The sequence below is a fragment of the Notothenia rossii genome (genome assembly GCF_949606895.1).
Source record: "Notothenia rossii genome assembly, chromosome: 2".
Classification (NCBI taxonomy): Eukaryota; Metazoa; Chordata; class Actinopteri; order Perciformes; family Nototheniidae; genus Notothenia; species Notothenia rossii.
In genome coordinates this window covers 30,594,120-30,613,189 of record NC_136904.1, presented here as the reverse complement: position 1 = coordinate 30,613,189, position 19,070 = coordinate 30,594,120, and the positions used below count along the sequence as shown (strand labels likewise).

General features: G+C 40.5%; 1 protein-coding gene across 8 annotated transcripts; it reads right to left on the bottom strand.

Annotated features, from left to right (window-relative positions):
* Window positions 1-951: 951 nt before the first annotated feature.
* Window positions 952-9,532, bottom strand: LOC307028886 (uncharacterized protein). Of its 8 annotated transcripts, none has more exons than XM_079664268.1 (19): window positions 7,976-9,526; window positions 7,656-7,785; window positions 7,200-7,273; window positions 6,513-6,900; window positions 6,189-6,287; window positions 5,724-5,956; window positions 5,419-5,567; window positions 5,161-5,254; window positions 4,956-5,065; window positions 4,564-4,689; window positions 4,336-4,450; window positions 4,160-4,222; window positions 3,809-3,863; window positions 3,219-3,584; window positions 2,758-2,850; window positions 2,525-2,616; window positions 2,265-2,429; window positions 1,841-2,017; window positions 952-1,476 (listed from the first exon to the last, which is right to left on the bottom strand). In XM_079664268.1, the coding sequence occupies exons 1-10, from the start codon at window positions 8,072-8,074 to the stop codon at window positions 4,635-4,637; spliced, it is 1,431 nt and encodes a 476-aa protein (XP_079520394.1). In that variant the 5' UTR covers window positions 8,075-9,526; the 3' UTR covers window positions 952-1,476; window positions 1,841-2,017; window positions 2,265-2,429; window positions 2,525-2,616; window positions 2,758-2,850; window positions 3,219-3,584; window positions 3,809-3,863; window positions 4,160-4,222; window positions 4,336-4,450; window positions 4,564-4,634. The 8 variants fall into 8 exon arrangements, with proteins under 8 accessions (XP_079520394.1, XP_079520395.1, XP_079520392.1 ...); XM_079664269.1 differs by having other exon boundaries at window positions 954-1,476; window positions 2,516-2,616; window positions 4,946-5,065; window positions 7,976-9,530; XM_079664266.1 differs by having other exon boundaries at window positions 954-1,476; window positions 2,516-2,616.
* Window positions 9,533-19,070: the final 9,538 nt, after the last annotated feature.

Sequence of the window (19,070 nt, the reverse complement as noted above, 5' to 3'; positions counted from 1 at the left end):
ATGATCATTATAGTTATAAAAAAAATAAGAGAATAAAGGAAAAACAGTTATGAAATACTATATGGCAGTAAAACAAGAATACAGTTTGAAAGGAGAGTGATTTGTAAAATATCCATAAAGAAAAAGAACATCTGCTTACAGTTGTGTTTCATCTGGGTGTTGAGAGATGTATCCATAGATCTCTTCATGTTGCTCTCAAAGTGCACCAGATTGATGCTTTTAACTTCAATATTTTAAAAAAATCTTCCCGGGGGAGCATCCCCCCGGATCCCCCTAGAGGAGGTGAGGTCCGCTCCCCACTCGTAAAAAATAGCACTTTACCCCTGCCTATAAGCCGTGAGCTGATTATCGAGCCTTCATTGTAACAGTCGCGGGTTTACTGTGTGTTTGCGTGTGGGGAGTTTTTTTGTGCGTGCTCTACAGTGCCCGTAATAGTGTTCACTGGAGTCCACCACCTCAGTACCCCCACTCAAAATACCTTCCCGCGCCTCGATGTTAACGATCGTAACTGAAAGGCTGCCTGCTAAATGTAAACATTCAGCCACGTGACACTCAGCCAAACTCTCGCGAGAGTTTTACACTAGACGGATCCTTTCTAGCCATAACCGGGTTTCTCAAGCAAAGAAGAGAGAATACTTACTTCCGGGTGCACAATTCTCTAAAGCAACTACTATGAGCTGCTCCGACCCTCGGTCCTGACGGACTCCAAAAGTCCAACATTATACAATCAAACAAACACGAATAATTGTGTGTTATTGTTGAGTAAATAACACTGTGTGGTTTAGAAAATACAAAATTAGAAGTACGAGTTGGGAGTGAGAATGTGTTGGTATTTACCCTGCATTATGCACGTTGCTAATAAAGAATGATGTTATTGTATGAACTCTATTTACAATGTATTCACATTAATAGTTCATAATAAACGAATGACAAAATGCAGTGACAAGAAAACAACCATTGTAGAGCACTTGTTTGAGTAATAAGAGGCAGTTTAATATAAAGGCAAGGCAATTTATTTTCATACACATCAGCAAGTCAAAGCGCTTTAAATAAACAGAAGTACAAAATATAAACACATTTTCACATTACTATGAACTCAGTCGGGCAAAACAAGTGCATAGTTTCATATATAGTGTTTTATAATGTCTTTATTTTGTATGGCTTTAAGTGTGTTTTGTCATTACTATGGCGTGCGCCAGCGTGTGGACGTGACACGTCGCTTGTGAAAGAGCTCTCCAGTGCCTGTGTTGCTTGGCAGAAACCTTTACAGGTCTTCTTCCTCAGACTCAGGGCTAGTGTAGTCATTGTCATCCGACTCCTCAATGTCCTGCTGTAATTGAAGATCATGGCATTCCAAAGCGGCTACACCGCTGTACGCATGTACAGCCTGTTTGTGTTGGCTTTTGAGGAAGTGCCACCTCCGACTGAGGACACTCTTGAGCCCATGTGCAGCATCCTCTGTCAGGTCACCGAAATCTGTAGAGGAATAATCACACAGCAAAAGGGCTCAATTTAAACAAACCATGACAATTGCAAATCTCTTTGCATTGTACAATGCTGCATATTTAAAAACACTACAAAATAGGTAAATCCATCTTAAACTGAAGGATGTTACTATGTATTGGGTGCCAAATGGGATATGTTGATTAATGTTTATATAGTGCTTAACAAATAGTCAATAGACAGAAAATAATCGATTATGATCTTGATAATGAATAATTTCAGTAATTTCCTATTTCACTTCGGCCTGACACAGTGACAGATGTGTTCTACTTATGTAAGACATGTAATGTGTAGAAGAGTGGATGAAAATATTCAAATGTTAAGATCTCAGACATACTGCTGGTTTTGATGCCCTCCAAAGTCTGTCCTCTGAGTGCTTCCACTTCTTGCACTTCCTTCAGAAGGAACATGATGTGCTGCGACATCTCTTTCACCAGGATGCTCTGCTCCTCCTCCAAACGTCTGACCAGCATTAGCTGGTCAAAGACAGACCTCGTCAACCTGAAGGTGTTGTCTTGAGGTTGAGGAAAGGAATGGAGTAGTGGACAAGGAATATTTATTCATATATTATATTATTACAGAATGATTTTCATTTCTGAGACACAAATCTTTGTAGCGATAGCATTGGTTCTCTATAATGTAAACTAATAACAAATATTATATATTTGCAGGTATCACCATTGCTTTTTCTGCCCCACGATAAACTGTCATATTTTGGTATAGACTAAAAAAACAACAAGCCAAACTAGCAATTATCCTACCATTTGCATGCCTCTCCCATGGTAGGATGTAGCCCTCTGTCAGACTGCAAGCCAACTCCTCGTCGATCTGTTCTTCCTGCACTCCTGTGTTGTATTGCACAACTTTTTCGCAAAGCTTCTTCTTCAGCTCTCTCATTCTCTTCCTTTGCCTTGCCTGGTTGCTGTCTGCAAAGTGAAACGGAAACAAAACTGTGTCATGGTGCCAGAATGTTTTCGAAGTGTAATTTCAATAACTACGTTTGACAACAAACCATGCTGACGATACAGATCTTGCTTCCTCGCGCAAATGAGTGACGGTGATGTTCTCAATATCCACCCTCAGTCCTTCAGTACACCCTGGGGCGTAGACTCTCTAAATAATTGCAAAAAAACAATTGGAGAAGAGATACAATCAGTGACAGTCTCAGTTTCAACATATGGCCAACTTATATTGTGTGTCTAAACTTACAGTAATTAACAGATGTATATATGGAAAACCTGTGGTAAGCCTTACCTGTGACCGCTGCTGTATGGTCTCCTGATCAAGGTTGTGCTCCTTTTTGAAGTCGCTGAAGCTGGCAGCTTCCACCTTTGCCCTCTCTGTGATCTTTACCAAAAAAAGAAAATGTCAGCGAAAAGCACCATGCAACACCATAATGCAAAGAACACCAGTTTTCAGTACAAGACCTTCAGAAGAACAGTTGAAACATTACATGACACCATCTGACTTGCAAGAGGAAGTGTGGATAAGGAAGAACATAATGTATATAGCCATGAGGTTACATTGCAGACATCCTTCATAAATATGTAATGTCAGATGAGAAGACAATTCTAAATTTGCCCTTACTTTGACATATCTGTGGGCTAAAACTGTCACGGTTTGTGAAGGAAGCAGGACCCAAATGCAGATATAAACTGAAAAAACTCCTTTATTTCAAGGCTATGATATAAACAATGACAAAACAGAACACTCACCGCTGAACTAGTCATGGCACAAGACGAACCGACGAAGACAGACAGAAAACCCAGAACTTAAATACACACAAGACTAATCACACAACACGACACAGGTGAGGAGGGAGGAGATAACACAGGGGCCACAGGTGAACACAATCAGACAATTAGACACACCAGGGAAACTAATGACAAGAGGAAAAACACAGAGAAAATAACCAGACAATAACCCAAAGGAAAACATGACATGGAAAACAGCAAAAACACCCAAACCTACAAAACTATAAACGTGACATAACATGAGAATCGTGACAAAAACTTGATGAAGGTTGTCCCTCTTCCTTCTGTTCCAGCCCATGGCCTGTTGAGTGAGCATGTTCACTCTTCCTAAAAAAGACACAAATATATCCACAAACAAAAAAGGAAGTATTCACATGAAAAAAGCAATACTGAATGAGAAACCTGATAGACATGACTAAACCCAATCGTTGAAAGGTTGTTGAACTGGTCATTACAGTAAAGTAATACACCAATAATGTTTTTAAGGAGGGAACTCTCTGTAAAATACTTATCAGGGCTGCCTTATCACAGTGTGTAGTGTTAATACCAACCTGCTTTTGTCATGTATTTTGTGACCAGAGCTGCCCTGGAGAGAAAGCTGTTCACCTATAATGAATGTTACAATTAATGTTCGGTCACCATCACATAACAATATCACCTACACATCATAGATCTTGAACTGTATGGTTTAAGAGAAAACTTGTGAACTGTCTTCCTACAATATGCATGCATTTAGTGTTGCTGAACATATGAGCTGCCTATCTTTCATTTGAACTCAGACATAAAGGATATGCTTTAAACTAATCAACAGGCTTGTCACTGAGATGACACATAGATATTTGTACTGCTTTCTATTAAGACTTCTTGTATCCATAGTTACAATAATGCCATTAATAACATACCTGCTCTACTTCCTCTCCCATTGTGTTTCCTGCTCCGTCCTGACTTCTGCCACCGCATCTCACCTGCAACACAGCGCAAGTAGTGTTATGTAGCATTTCTTTAGAAGTGTTTGATATCCAATAAGGCATGCCATGCACAACATTTAAAAGTCCTTTGCATTAAAGATGTTATATACCTGGCATTTTGCTGTATGGGCTTTAGCATGCATCACGCTAAGAAATGGCCTCATTTCGGTCAATGGCAGAAGCTCTGGTAATCCCTCGGTTATTTTGTTAAGGTATGGCCAGTACCTAAGAAGCAGGAGCAGCATTTTGTGACAATATCAATATCATCTAAAATGACTGCTGAGGCATGGGCCATTTTAAACATTGTTGTGGATGTGCAATATGACAGTGAGGATTACCTGCATGTTACATCCATACAGAAGAAGTCAACATTTGCCTTCTTCGACATCTCTTTTTGGAGAAACATTGGCTACGCGTATATTTCTCTACGGAAGTGGTTCAGTCCTCGTAAGAGAAACCCATGTCTGATTAATCAGAAGAAAATCTAGTTGTTAATAACAAACTGACACAGCAAAGCCTGGCTTAAGCACTCATCTCTGTCATCTAGGTGGCTATAACAACAAATAACACTTGGATGTTACAAATGATGGATCAATTCCGCTTCAACATCAAAAGTGTTTAATGCTTCCAATTCTTACAAAGACTTAGACTTGGATTGCTATTAAAACTGAAATAATGAGACCAGACTCAAGAACCAAACACACACACAGACACACTTACAAATACATACCTGCAAACTGCCACTTGAATGCCCTCCTCGTCTATCTGGGCACCAGACTTTTTTGACATCTCTCTGCCAGCGGTGAATTTGGCAGTACCACAGACGGTACTGTCATTTCCCTATAAAGTCAGTTTATTACACACAAGTTTTGACATATATATAAAAGAACACCACAGGTGTAACTGCAACTTTCATAATAAGAAATAAAACGTACACTTTTCATGTTGCCTCTGACAAGGTCAACAAATGTTGCAATTTCCTCGTCCTTGGCCAGGAACAAGCCCTCATAGATTGGCGACTCCTCAGTCCTGTCCATGATAAGTTAACATACAGGTCAATAATAAAAATCACAAAGCACTACATTACTATGATTTGTTTTAATGTCTGTTATGGCTACTCAAACACAACCCCAAGGGCTACTATTTGTATTAGCGGTGTGTTCTTTATCATTTTCATTAATACCTATACATACCCTTTTGACTTGGAAAAGCGGTAATGCTTGCGGTTTCCATCACAGCAGACAGCCAACATGTCTGGAGAACATGCTGGACAAACAAAGTGATGGACCTGGCACATATCCTCTTGTTTGTACTGACAGAAGAAAAACTTGAAGAAGATTTGCTGAAATGTATCAGCACAGATACTACCTGTCTGTATATTGATTTATTAAAATTGGATTAGTAATTGTTTTGAAAGCAATGCCAACAATTAATGATATGGTATACAGTAATATGATATTGTTTTTTGTATGTTTCCGTGTGATTCAGGCAGATTTACCCGTCCAGCTTGAACAGATCTGTGCTCCAACATTTTCAGAAATGCCTGCCTGGACATGGCTGGTGCTGTCACCTTCATATGCTCGAATGAGGTGAACACATCATATTTGTAAAGCGTCTGGCAGCTGTTGCTAGCTGGCCAGTACCGATACAAAAGCAGGTCTTTAACCTCAGGAGTCCATTCTGCAGAGCAGGATGGAAAGGATTTCCGAGGCAAGCAGACATTGTATCGTCCTGTGAACAAATGGACAAAGTAAAGGTATTTCGGTCATAAAACTGTGAGTTTGCCTTAAAATATTGTATTTAATACATAAATGTGCATATATGATGTATTAGCTATTTGACATGGCATTTGGATGTTGTCTGAAAATGACCAGGTGATAAAAATCTTTGCGTTGCACAAAGTGGTAAAACTCTGCTGTACAATACTACTTGTACAAAAAGAAGGGCTTTCAGAACAACTTACCGTTGATGGTGACCAAAGAAATAGGCTTCCAAGGAGTAACTGTGACGTCATCAGAGCATTCACAGATTGACCTTGCAGTAGGAACAGGCAGTTCACATACTGCAATATAGAAAATAAGTTAGGAAGGTGTATTTACAGTTTTTCCTTAATTCTCCAGATTATCAAGATATTCAATAAAATGTTGCATCATTTCCACATATCTTGCAGCCCTAATCAAAACCGATCATACTTTTTTCAATCAGCTATGTACACTTCCCATTCGTACTTAATTATGGGAACTACACTATAATGGGACATTGTAATGTAATGTTAATCTTTACATACTTTGTTCACAAAACTGAGGCTGGCCATTTTCATCCACCACAGCAGTTGTAGGGGGAATGGGCTCCAGAAATCCATTGAACACAACCTCTCTGTCATGGAAGATATTCCTCTTGTGGGCCTCCATGTCACAGGTTGCACAGAGGAACTCCATGTCCAGTGGAACACAGTCCAGGCACCTAATAGCCGCTTCTTCTGCACAGCATCTGTGGCACTTCTGAATGGCTATTCTCTCAGCTGAGAGATTTGCATTAAAAAGCATTGGCCTAGCCGTTTTCATTCTCACATCTGTGAGAAGCTGCCTTTGTGCCCAAGCAGAAACCGTTCCGTCTGTTGCCTCCGGAACCTGGACTGCAGTTAGGGTGTCCCTTAACTCTTGGAGATGTGTTTCTAAAAAATAAAACAGCTGTTAAGACACCCTAAAACTGGTATGATGGATATTAAGGTAGTATACTGAACCACTTTTGAGTTGGAAAAATATATGCGGACTAATAATAGCAACATGCTATGAATCATCATATGCATCCAAAGCAATATTAGCAAGTGATACTTATACCAAATATGCATTCACTTGTCATGAAACAGTCAACACTCAATACTTTATTATGATTAACTAGATGAGTATAAAAATGGAAACATTGGGAAAAACTGTAGTGCCAGTCAACTGCTGTTATAATCAATATACTCATCAAGACTACCAAACTCTTGATGTTCTAGCTGAAGGCCTTCCTCATGCACAGGATCGTCTCTTCTGGCTTGTGAAGCTGCAGAGACAGTCATTTTTGCTTAACCCTTCAATCAATCTAAAATTACACCAATTAATTGTAATATGAAAATGCTCTGTAAGGACTGCAGGTAATGAAACTAAGAACATATTACCACAGCATCACAATGACAATTTACATTTGGCATACTTGTATCCAAATCAAGGTACACATTTAAAAAAAATACAACACAAGCAAGGATTATCAGTCACAGGCTCTAAAAATATCTTGATTTAATTTGAAAATGTTTTAAACATTGCAACAGATTTCTCTAGAGGTATCTTTACATTACATAATTTCTTACTGTGTACACCAAAATAACTTTGTTATGAATTATCTTTATTCTTAGACTTAGAAAATCATGATATAGTAAAGAACAAACTTGATGCGGAGCGTTGTGTTTCCCGTTGTCTCTCACGTCTGCTTGTGACCACTGGATTAGAAAGGGGTCTCTTCCTGCTTTTTCTTTTCTTTTTCGGAGGGATGGCAGGAGTTTCAGTGGCCATGGCACCCTGTATTTTTTCAGAGGTTGAGATCAACAACAAAGTTGTAATACAACATAAGACAGCAACTCTTATATTTGAGCAATTATTTAACGGTTGCATAAAAAGGTATAACTGACCCTTTACATTATATCGATAAAAAGCAAAAGCAATGCTTATATTACAGACTTGGGTATTTGCTTATCATGAAAAGCCTCACCCTGGCCTCATGGAGATGAGCCTCGCTAATCAATGCAGCCATGTGCATCGTGGCCTCCTTGGGATCCTCAAAGACCCTCACTTCAGGGTTGAGGGACATGGCATACAAATAATACAAACCATACACAAAATGAAGAGTGAGAGAAAGACAGGAGAGCGATTAAAAGAGAGAGTGATAGAAAGAGAGACAGTGAGAGAGAGAGTGGCTCTTAAAAGTGCTGTTGGTTTTATATGTGTGTGTGTGTGTGTGTGTGTGTGTGTGTGTGTGTGTGTGTGTGTGTGTGTGTGTGTGTGTGTGTGTGTGTGTGTGTGTGTGTGTTGGAGATATTAAGTGTTGTAATGAAGCTGTAAAACAGGAAAAATAAAAACATGATTAGGATTATTTAGAATAACAGTAACATCTGTGCAATACTCTATATGCAATAATAATTAATCTGAGCAATACTCTGGCATACATTTTGCATTTATACTGTGCATATTGTTATATTATGCACATATTTTTACATAATTGTTTTTCTTATATCTTCTACTATATATTTTAATTCTACAATGTAACAATCCCAATTTCCCCCGGAGATCAATTAAGTATTTCTGATTCAGAGTGGGACATTGGGTGGTCTCCACTGGCCAGTCAAATCCTCTGGAAAAACTCCAGTTCCACATTTTTGTTCCACTCCATCGCCGATGCCCTTTAGCCACCATTAAAACTCTGTGTTGAACACTGTCTTTACAACACATGTGCAAATACATGCCTTTAAATATATTTTTCTAGCAGGCACCTCCACTATCCAACTGTGCCGGGGACAGCTAATGTCATGTAGCTGTATAAACTATAAATGCTATCCAGCTAAAAACTTTGACCGGAAGGCCGGAGGCCGCTAGTAGCTGGTAGCTTGACGTGGCCGCTACAGTAGGTTGCGCGTAGCCTATTGTAAAAGCTAAACACACTACAAAACTCAACCTAATATCCAGGAATGAAACGCTATAGAGACTGTCGTACAGCGGAATAAATAAAAGCAATATTATTTCGTGTTTTAAAGAAATAAACTCCCCTTGATTTTAGATACTTACTGTAGTCCGTTGTCAGATGAAATTGATGAAAGTGAGGTGATTGTGGGTAACGTAACGTGGCTACGTCAAGTTGCCGTCAAGCGCGACGTAACGTTGTCGTGGTAACGACGGAATCTTCTTCTGGTTTATTGTTGTTATAATAAAAATGATTATTATTACTATTAAACAAAAAGCATTTAAAATACAGTCAGTAGCCATCGTCATTCCGATGTGGGGGGAGTGGTTTTCACCATCATTATCATCATATATTTGTTAAATGACTAATATTGGCCTACAATACCCCTTTATTGATCAAATAGGAATATAATTGTCTTTTAAATAACGTAAACTAAAGGGAACAATCTATTTGACACAGCTGAAGCTCTGGCCTTCCTTAGAAAATAACTAATTTAATAAAAATCACAGTTGTATTACACACAATGCACTGTTTTTTGAGAAAACAAATTTGGTAAATAATGCACCATAATACATTCTGACGAAAAATAACAATTATTATGAATACAAATAAAATAAAAGAAGCCTCCCGTGAGTTACTACAAGCTATAAAGTAGATTTGAAAAACGTTTTATAGAATAAAAAGCTCACTGCAGGACGTTGTAGAAATGCCTGTGTGCACCACGACAAAGGAGTCTCATTCACTTTACATTGGCGTTGTTTGCGTGGTGCCGACACGTAAATGTAACAAATGTCGTGACTCCACCACGCAATGCGGTGTTAAGGAGTCGTGGTGGAGTCACGCATTCTGGTGAGATCAAATAAAAGCAATAATTGTGGCTTGCTATTGAGTAAGAACATGTTTTCATGAACCACACAGCTTCCGGTCTTCCTATAATACGTAATGCCGTGAGACTACCAATAGAAATACATTGCTTTTAAAATCGTTCTGTGTGACACGAAAAAAATGGGAAAATCATGTTGGTGAACACGAATCAATAGATTAAATGTCGTGACTATAACACAAAATGCCGTGAGACTGGGTTACTTCATACAGTAATAGCATGATATTTGAGTTTGTGTGGACATGCTTTCTGGGAAAAATCTGTTTTAAAAGGTTAAAAATAGCATATGGATTTTGAGACAGAGATCCCCAAAGGAAAAGCTTTCTAGATTGATCTGTTTTCTTTTACAATATATGACTCAGTCGAAATTGCCATCTGGCTTTATTAAAGGAGCTTAAAACTATTATGGAAAGGCTGCAGTGTTTCACATTAAACGATCTTCTGTTGAAATAACACATCAATATTTTTGGCTCAGTATAGCTGTAGTCCTTGACTCAAGAGTGCTTCTTACATAATTCCACAAACATATTGGTTGTCTCTCATTTCATTTCATTTCAAACCTTTATTTAGACAGATTAGTCCCTTGAGATCATCGATCTCATTTACAAGGGAGACCTGCATCATTTAGTTCCACATGAAACATAAAAACAACATACAAACAACAGAGGATATCATATTTACATATTCAACATTTACAAATACCCAGAGTGTCAGAAAGCATTTCATTTAGACATGCCTTAAATACATTCAAAGAAATAAAAATGCTCAATTTCAATTTTGCCTGTAGACTGTTCCAAGCAAGTGGAGCTGCGCACATAAAAGCTGTCTTACCTAAGACAGTCCTTACTCTTGGCACATCTAACAAGACTATATCCTGTGATCGCAGACAATAGCTGCTTGCAACTTTCTGCTTTATCAATGAACAGATATAATACGGGAGTTTGCCCAACATAGCTTTATAGATAAAAGTGTACCAGTGACTGAGCCTCCGTACAGTGAGTGATGGTAAACCTGCCTTGGTATACAATGTACAGTGATGAGTAAGTGCTTTACAGTTAGTGACAAATCTCAGAGCACTATGATACGCAGCATCTAGTTTGCTTAGGTAGTTGGCAGGTGCATTCATATACAGCAGATCACCATAGTCCAGCACAGGTAAAAAGGTCACAGTGACTAGCCTTTTCCTGGCCTCAAGCGAGAAACAGGACTTATTCCTGAAAAAGAAACCTAGCCTAACCCTCAGTTTTTTAAGCAGGTTATTGACATGAAGTTTAAAAGAGAGACAGTCATCAAGCAAGATACCAAGGTATTTGTAACAGGCAACAACTTCAAGTTTTGTTCCTTGCGTTGATACAATATCTAAAACAGGCTCTGGTGACTTTTTAGCTTTTGAAAAGAGCATTATCTTGGTTTTATCCACATTTAAAAGAAGCTTTAGTTCAGAGAGCTGAGTCTGAATAATGTTAAAAACAGCCTGTAATTTAACAACCGCCTCCTGAATGGAGGGACCTGCACAATACATCACGGTATCGTCCGCATAAAAATGTAAAGTAGCTTCATCCACATTTTCACCTAAACTGTTGATATATATGGAGAATAAAAGTGGACCTAAAACAGAACCTTGAGGAACACCATTAGCAATGTTTAACCACTCAGAAGACAGCCCATCAAAGTGAACACATTGGGACCTTTCAGAGAGGTAGTTCACAAACCACCCCACTGCATGGCTGGATATGCCAGTACTGAGTAGCCTCTGTTTTAAGACACGATGATCAACGGTGTCAAACGCTTTGGAAAGGTCAATAAACAGAGCTGCACAACTCTGTTTATTATCTAGCATACTAGTAATATCATTTACCACTTTCATTGTTGCAGTGATGGTGCTATGTTTCTTCCTGAAGCCTGACTGATGTTTAGACAGGATATCATTTATACATAAAAACTCCTTTACTTGTTCACTCACAAGTCGTTCGAGCACCTTAGCCAAAACTGACAATTTAGAGATTGGCCTATAGTTATTTAAAATAGTTGCCTCCCCTCCTTTCAGTAGAGGCAGGACATAAGCAGACTTCCATACTTTAGGAATTGTATTTGTGCTGAGGGAGAGGTTAAAAAGAGAAGTAAGAGGTGGAGCAATAAAATCTGCAGCTATCTTTAAAAAGAAAGGTTCTACGTTGTCCGGGCCAGCCGGTTTCTTAGGATCTAACTTGGATAAAGCTTCATGGACAATACCAACAGTTAAAGGAGTAAAACTGAAAGGGTTTTCCAGACCACATTGTTCAGAGTCAAGGACTGGAGCGTTCACAGAAGCAGAAGCACAGTCAGTGACAGAATCAAACAGAGAGCCACAAGAGACAAAATGCTTATTAAAGCAATTTAGCATGGTGGCCCTGTCTGATATAATGCCAGATGCTGTGGTGAGGTACGGAGGTAGCTCATTTGGGATATCACCAGTGGAAATCGATTTTATGGCTTTCCAAAATTTACTAGGATTATTCAGGTTTTCTGTGGTAACTGACAAATAGTACTTTGACTTAGCACTTTTGACATTTGAAGTAAAGCTATTCCTTAGCTGCCTAAAGCGTAGCCATTCTACCTCTGAGCCTGATTTCCTAGCCTTTGCCCAGGCATTGTTTCTCTCATGAAGGAGACTGGACATTTCAGCAGAAAACCAGGGATTGTTTCGTCCCTTCACTCTAAATTTACGCAGAGGTGCATGTTTATCTATAATTTTTATAAAACCAAGATAAAAATAAGACCATGCAGTTTCTACATCAGCACACAGATCGATTTTTCCCCAATCAAAATCAAACAGGTCATGTAAAAAACCCTGCTCCACTAAGTGTTTTTTATCTCTCTTTGTGATGATGCGTGGTTTAACTTTTTGGACCTTAGTGTCCCTAATTGTGGCTACAACACAGTGGTCACTCACATCATTAGCAAATACTCCCACAGATGAGTATTTATATGGAACATTTGTTAAAATTAGATCAATTAAGGAGGATTTATTTGGGGACTTAATATTTGGGCGAGTAGGACTGTCTATAATCTGAGTAATGTTCAAAGAGGTACACAGGTTTTTAAAATCCTCTGACACAGAAGTTAACCAATCCCAATTAAAATCACCAAGCAGCACTATTTCCTTGTAGGAAAGTTGAGATAACAGTTTTGCCAATGAAGATAAGGAGTCCTTGACAGCCGAGGGGGCCCTGTAGCAACCCACCACCATGACCTGTTGACCCTTTGTTACTTCGACATTCACAGCTAAAAATTCTAGTTGTTTACTAACAGATTTGGAAACCATTTTTGTTACACAAAACTTATTTTTGACATAAATGGCAACGCCACCACCTTTTTTAGGACGGTCAGTGCGATATACATTGTAACCATTTATGTAAATGTCAGAGGCCAAGATCGATTTGTCTAGCCACGTTTCTGATAAGACAATGACATCAGCATCAGTTGAACTCGCCCAAATACGGACAAAATCTAATTTAGGTAACAGACTGCGCACATTTAAATGAATTAAACCTAACCCCGATCTAGAACTAAAATCAGCAGGAGTAGCTATTTGACTAAAACTACCAGGTGGACCCGGATTTGGCTGTACATTTCCTGATAGTAACAACAATAAAAATACCAAGCACCTTTTCCTCTTAATCAACACACATACATTTTCAGCTGTTCTAGAGTCACCAGCAAACTTCGCAAAAGTGAGATTAGAGTTCAAAAAACAATTCTGAAGGACCATTGTGGCAGGCATGTGAGAAAGACAGACATTTGACGAAATGAATGTCCGCGACAGTGCAACTAGCAATTGTTTGTGCAACCCATCCGAACCTGTACAGGGGATGTCCACTGCGGGCGGCAGAACGGACCCGCATCCAGCAGAATTGTCAGGATGACTAGCGAACTTCTCCTTGTCCAGCACAGTCAAAAAAAGGCACAGCAGAAACACGACATTTGCCATTTTCCCAGTCCAGCTCAACAGCATCCACGATGTTCCCGAAGCAAAACCACGTCAGGACAGCAGCAAGGAAATAGGCAATCAGCAGTGTGGCAACACTCCGGTTTCTCCGCGGTATCTCCAGACCAGGCCTCCCCCGCACAGTAGCACCCAACAGGTGGGAGTAGGCCTCTAACAGCAGGTGGATAGCGGCCTTCAGCCGTGGGAACCACCACCAGCAGAAGCAGAAATGGGTGGACGGCAGGCCCTCAAACCGCGGCAGATCCTCCACAGATCAATGGCGTTAAAGATGGAACATAGATGGACATAGATGGAGCCTAAGCCGGAGAGCTAGATCTATGCTAACAGATGCCAGATGCTAACAGGTAGTGGGAGCCTGTAAAAATTGCGACTGCCTCTGGTGCCTCTGCAGTCATCACAAGCATTGACTGTGATGAATGCTGACATGGAGATACTACGCATATTTCAGCAGGAAAGAGATAAGTCCACAAGGGAAGAGATGACCTCAAACCACCAAGTAGCTATTTAGTGGGTTGCCAGATATTTACAGCGGGACGAAGCTTTAACTTTAACTTAAATCCTTAGTGATGGACGTGACAGATTAGCTCCCGCAGAAGAGGCGCCCTCAGCGTCGGGATGTGGTCAAGGATTTACAATCCACAATCTGAGCACTTATTGCACCTATGGGACAGATGGAGCTCTGCACATACACAAGGGTCAAACAATTATGAAAAAAGTTAATGCATCAACAACGGGGACTACTAATGTAGTTTAGACAAATAAATGTATTTCCGGCTGTTACTAATATGTTGTTTCCAGTGCTATGAGGTTCTTGCAATACTGTCGTGTGTTACATTTTATTAATTTTCTTGATTGTTTGTTTGAAAATGTTTGTGGCACGGTTGTTTGATATATATTTCGGAATATTTAATGATTTGTTGCCATTGCTAAGTTTTTTTATTCACTCTCAATGCAAAATAGGGCGGTAGGTGGTACTCCCATTCAAAAGCATTCCTTTTTTGAGGGTGAGTTTTTGCTCAGATTGTCAATAATACTTAAAAAACACAGCCCGTCATTCATTTCAATGAGAAAATTTTATTCAAACATCGCAAGCGACGTGAAAAGAGAAAGAGAAAAGCAAGCATGGAACCACTTCTTGAGCACCGGACCTGCCCGACATGCCCTGGCCTGATCGCGGGGGCTGATCCGCACCGCCTGTGCTTCCAGTGCCTGGGGCCGAAGACGAAGACGGCCTAAACCCGTCATGACCTGCAACGCCTGCCGAATGATCCCTCGGCTAAGCCGCCGACATCGCGGGGATCATTTTCGGGTTAGGTTCGAACTGTCGTGGAAGACAGCATTTTATACTTGCCTTAACGTCAGCCAAGAGAGTCGGTGCACCCGAGTTGCTTATTGATCCGGGGTGACCAGAGCGGGGCGACATTCAGGCCGAACTCCTCCTTTGTGCCCAAGAGCCTAAGGAGTGCGTTCAGGTCGAGGGCTATTCAGTTAGGGGGCTTTAGTCTTCCACCCCATAGTGGGGCCAGGGAAGCTAAATTGCACTTCTTCTGCCCGATGCATGCGCTGGCATGTTATCTGGAGATCACGGCTGCCCTTAGACACACTGAACAGCTGTTTGTGTACTTCGGGGGCGGGGTGACCGGGAAAGCTCTGCCCAAGAAACGGCTGGCAGGCTGGCTCTGCGAGTGCATTGCACATGCCTACGGGGAGAGCCTGCCCGCGGGGTCGGTGCACACTCTACATGGGCTGTGGCTGTGTCAACAGCCTTATTAAACGGTAATGGTGTAGAGCAGTGGTTCTCAACCTTTTTCCACCAAGTACCACCTGACAAAATAGTTGGCTCTCCAAGTACCACCATATGACCAATGTTAAAATAAAGTCTATGCACAGTTCATGCAGGACTCGGAGGCAAATGTATTCATAATACCCAGTGCTTGAATTGGAATAAAAAAGGTGCCAGTACTCTAAATCAGCAACAAGTATTTGGCACAAAGTCATAGTATATCCTATAATGCTGGTGGGTTTGTCTCTTTACTGTATATTTTAGAAAGGCTCACTGTACTTAAACAAAATGACTCAGGGTGCATCTGAGATTAGAGGGGGTGCAGTGGTAAAGTGCTATTTTTATAAGTGGGGAGTGGACCTGACACCCTCTAGTCTAGGGGGGTCCGGGGGCATGCTCCCACCGGGAACATTTTAAATATTGAAGTTAGATGCATCAATCTGGTGCACTTTGAGAGCAAAATGAAGAGATATATGGATACCTCTCAACATCCATAATGAAACAACTGTAAACAGATTTACTTTTTCTTTATGGATATAAAAGAAAGTAAAGCTTGACTCCTACTGGCTGGTTAAATGACTCCTCGTCCCTGAGGCCACTACCAGTTTTTTGTGCCATTTTGCTGGATTTATTTGTCAATAGCGTTGCTGCACAAAGTGATAGCCCTCTAGTTTAAATCTACTACCCAAAAAGAAACATATGGAGATGGGTTACTATTTTAAAAAAATTGCAAATGTATTTGGGAACAGTGGGGCCGGGCCTCAAATCCTATAGGGGGGTCCGGGGGCATGCTCCCCCGGTAAGATTTTTTTTTAAATGTTGGACTTAAATGCATCAATCTGGTGCATTTTGAGGGGGAAATAAAGAGACTACACCCATATAGGTTGGCCATCCGTCCGGTTTTAGGTCGGACAGTCCGGTTTTCAATGTCTGTGTCCGTCTGCCGGCGCAGCCTTGAGCCGGACGCTCATTTGTCCTCCTTTTGAGGTGATCCCCATTTTATACTTTTAGGGTATAAAAAAAAAATAGACAATTATACAAAGAAATACAAAAAATAAGTTATGTGTAAGTATATATCCCTGTAAGACTTGTGGTCTTACAAATTATTGGCTGAATGTGATGTCAAATAAATATCTTGTATTTCATTGGTTAATAAACGTAAACAATTGGCCATGTGCTTCTTGACGTCACGTTCACGGCATGGCACTGTGGCACAGAGTGACGTTAGCGCTAGCTCATGAGCCAACTCCGCCTAGTTAGCGGTAGGTTAAACCGCAGAAATGCCGAAACGAAAGACTTCATTTAATCCTGAATGGTCGAAAGAGCATGGATTCCTCACAAAAAGCCGAAAGGACGACTTCCATGCTTTTTGCACGTTGTGTCGTTGCGATGTGGAGGTAAGTAGCAAAGGAAAAGGTGCTGTCGACAGACATGCTAACACAGATAAGCACAAAAGCAACGATCAAAGCGCAGGTGCCTCTTCACTTTTATCGTTTTTCCGTGAAGCTTCATCGCCTCAAGATGACAAAATCTCCGCAGCAGAACTTTGTAAAGTGTATCATGCCGTCAAGCATCACCAGTCATACAGGAGTGTAGACTGTGGAATAAAAGTTGATCGCACAATCTACAACGACTCATCAATAGCAAAAGGGATGACCTGTGGAAAAACAAAAGCCAAAGCTTTGTGCGAAAATATCCTAGCACCCTACTCTGTCCAGACGCATGTGGATTACATAAAAGAAAATGAACTGCATTATTCAGTGGCAAGTGATGCATCAAACAAAGGTACGATCAAGTGTTTCCCCATTGTACTGAGATATTTTCACTTTGAGGAGGGCGTGCAACATGCACTGTTGGATTTTTACAGTGATAGCAACGAAAAGTCGGAAGCTATAACAAATCAGCTGCTATCTAAACTGGAGATGTCTGGACTAGATGTGAAAAAAATGTCAGCATATGCAGCAGACAACGCCAGCGTTAACTATGGAAAACACAACAGTGTTTATCAGAAACTGAAACAGGCTAAAAAAGACGTGCTCGCTGCAAACTGTTTAGCCCATATTCTGCACAATGCAACAAGATATGCAGCAAGCAACTTGGATATTGACATTGAAAATGTTGTGCTTAAGGTGTATAGCCATTTTAGCATCTCAGCTAGCAGAACGGCGCAGTTGAAGGAATTCTGCGAGTTTGTGGAAGTGGAGGAATGCAATCTGCTGCGGCACGTTGTCACGCGATGGTTGTCTCTGCTGCCATCTATTGACAGAATCCTGAAGTGTTGGAGACCCCTGACCAGCTACTTTCAGAGTCTAGGTGAGGAGGAATGCTCCAAGATTTTGTGGAAATGCTTTGGAGAGGATGGCAACGAAGTATCTGAGATGTATTTTCTCTTCCTCAGTCACATTCTGAAAGTGTTTTCAGACTGCATTGAAGCACTCGAGGCCAAATCATTCAGCATAACCTCTTTGTTTAAGGTAATGACTGAACTGAAAGGGAAACTTGAGAGAAGGTTAAAGGACACATTTTTTGGCTTTGCTGTGAACAACAAACTCAAGCAGCTAACCCCTGATCTGGCTAAGAAATGTGAGGCGGATTTTCTTGTTTTCTATGAAAGAGCCAAGAAATACGTGAGTGAAAGGTATGACTTCTCTGAGAACAGCTTTCATAGTAAAGTGTCAAAGCTTGGCCTCACAACTGCTGTGTCCTATGGAGAATACAGTGATGCAGTCCAAGCCTGCAGCCTGAAAGACATTGACATGGATGGACTCTATGAGGAATATGGCATGGTGGAAGCTATTCTCAGCTCTTCAGAAATGGAAGGATGCCACAGTGAGGAGCGATATCTGAAACTGTTTTCCAAAGCAGAAGTCCCACTTGTGAATCTGAGGAAGATCAGCGCCTACATCTTCTCCATCCCATGTAGCAATGCACATACAGAACGTGTGTTCTCAATGATGACCTCAGCATGGAGAAATGAGAGAAATCGTCTGGATGTGGACAGTATCAAGGCAGAGCTGCAAATTTGTGTCAACTTCACATTTGAGTGCACAGACATGTACCAGAGACTCCTTACAAACAAAAAACTCTTGGAAGCAGCCAGGAAAGGGCAAAAGTATCGTAAATAGACATTCAACTTGTGGTTAGTACACTAGAGTCTTATTGTGTTTTGAGTGTGAAGGATTCAGTGAAGCCAGGATAAAAACTAAAAGATAATCCCAAAGTGTCCTCCTTTTTGGTGTTATGGAAATGGCCACCCTACACCCATATGAAACAAAAATGTATACATTTAAATAATCATAAAATCATAAGTACATGGCCATAACCAATAACATACAATATCCAATATGAAAAAACATTGAAACTTGTTTATTTATTTGTTTTTGGTTCATTTATAGTTGTGTGTGTCTGGGCTCCTGAATCAGCCTCTCCTGTCTCCCTCCTCTCCCCCCTGCTCCTCTTTGAGGCAACAGCAAAG

Bases quoted from the DNA above. Each gene is read 5' to 3' on its own strand.
- LOC307028886 (XM_079664268.1), bottom strand. From the start codon at position 8,074: ATGTCCCTCAACCCTGAAGTGAGGGTCTTTGAGGATCCCAAGGAGGCC. The intron at 6,901-7,199 runs GATGAGTATATT...TTTTATTTTTTA, and splicing joins ATCAAGAGTTTGGTAGTCTT to GAAACACATCTCCAAGAGTT. The intron at 5,957-6,188 runs GTAAGTTGTTCT...ATTTGTTCACAG, and splicing joins TTCTTTGGTCACCATCAACG to GACGATACAATGTCTGCTTG.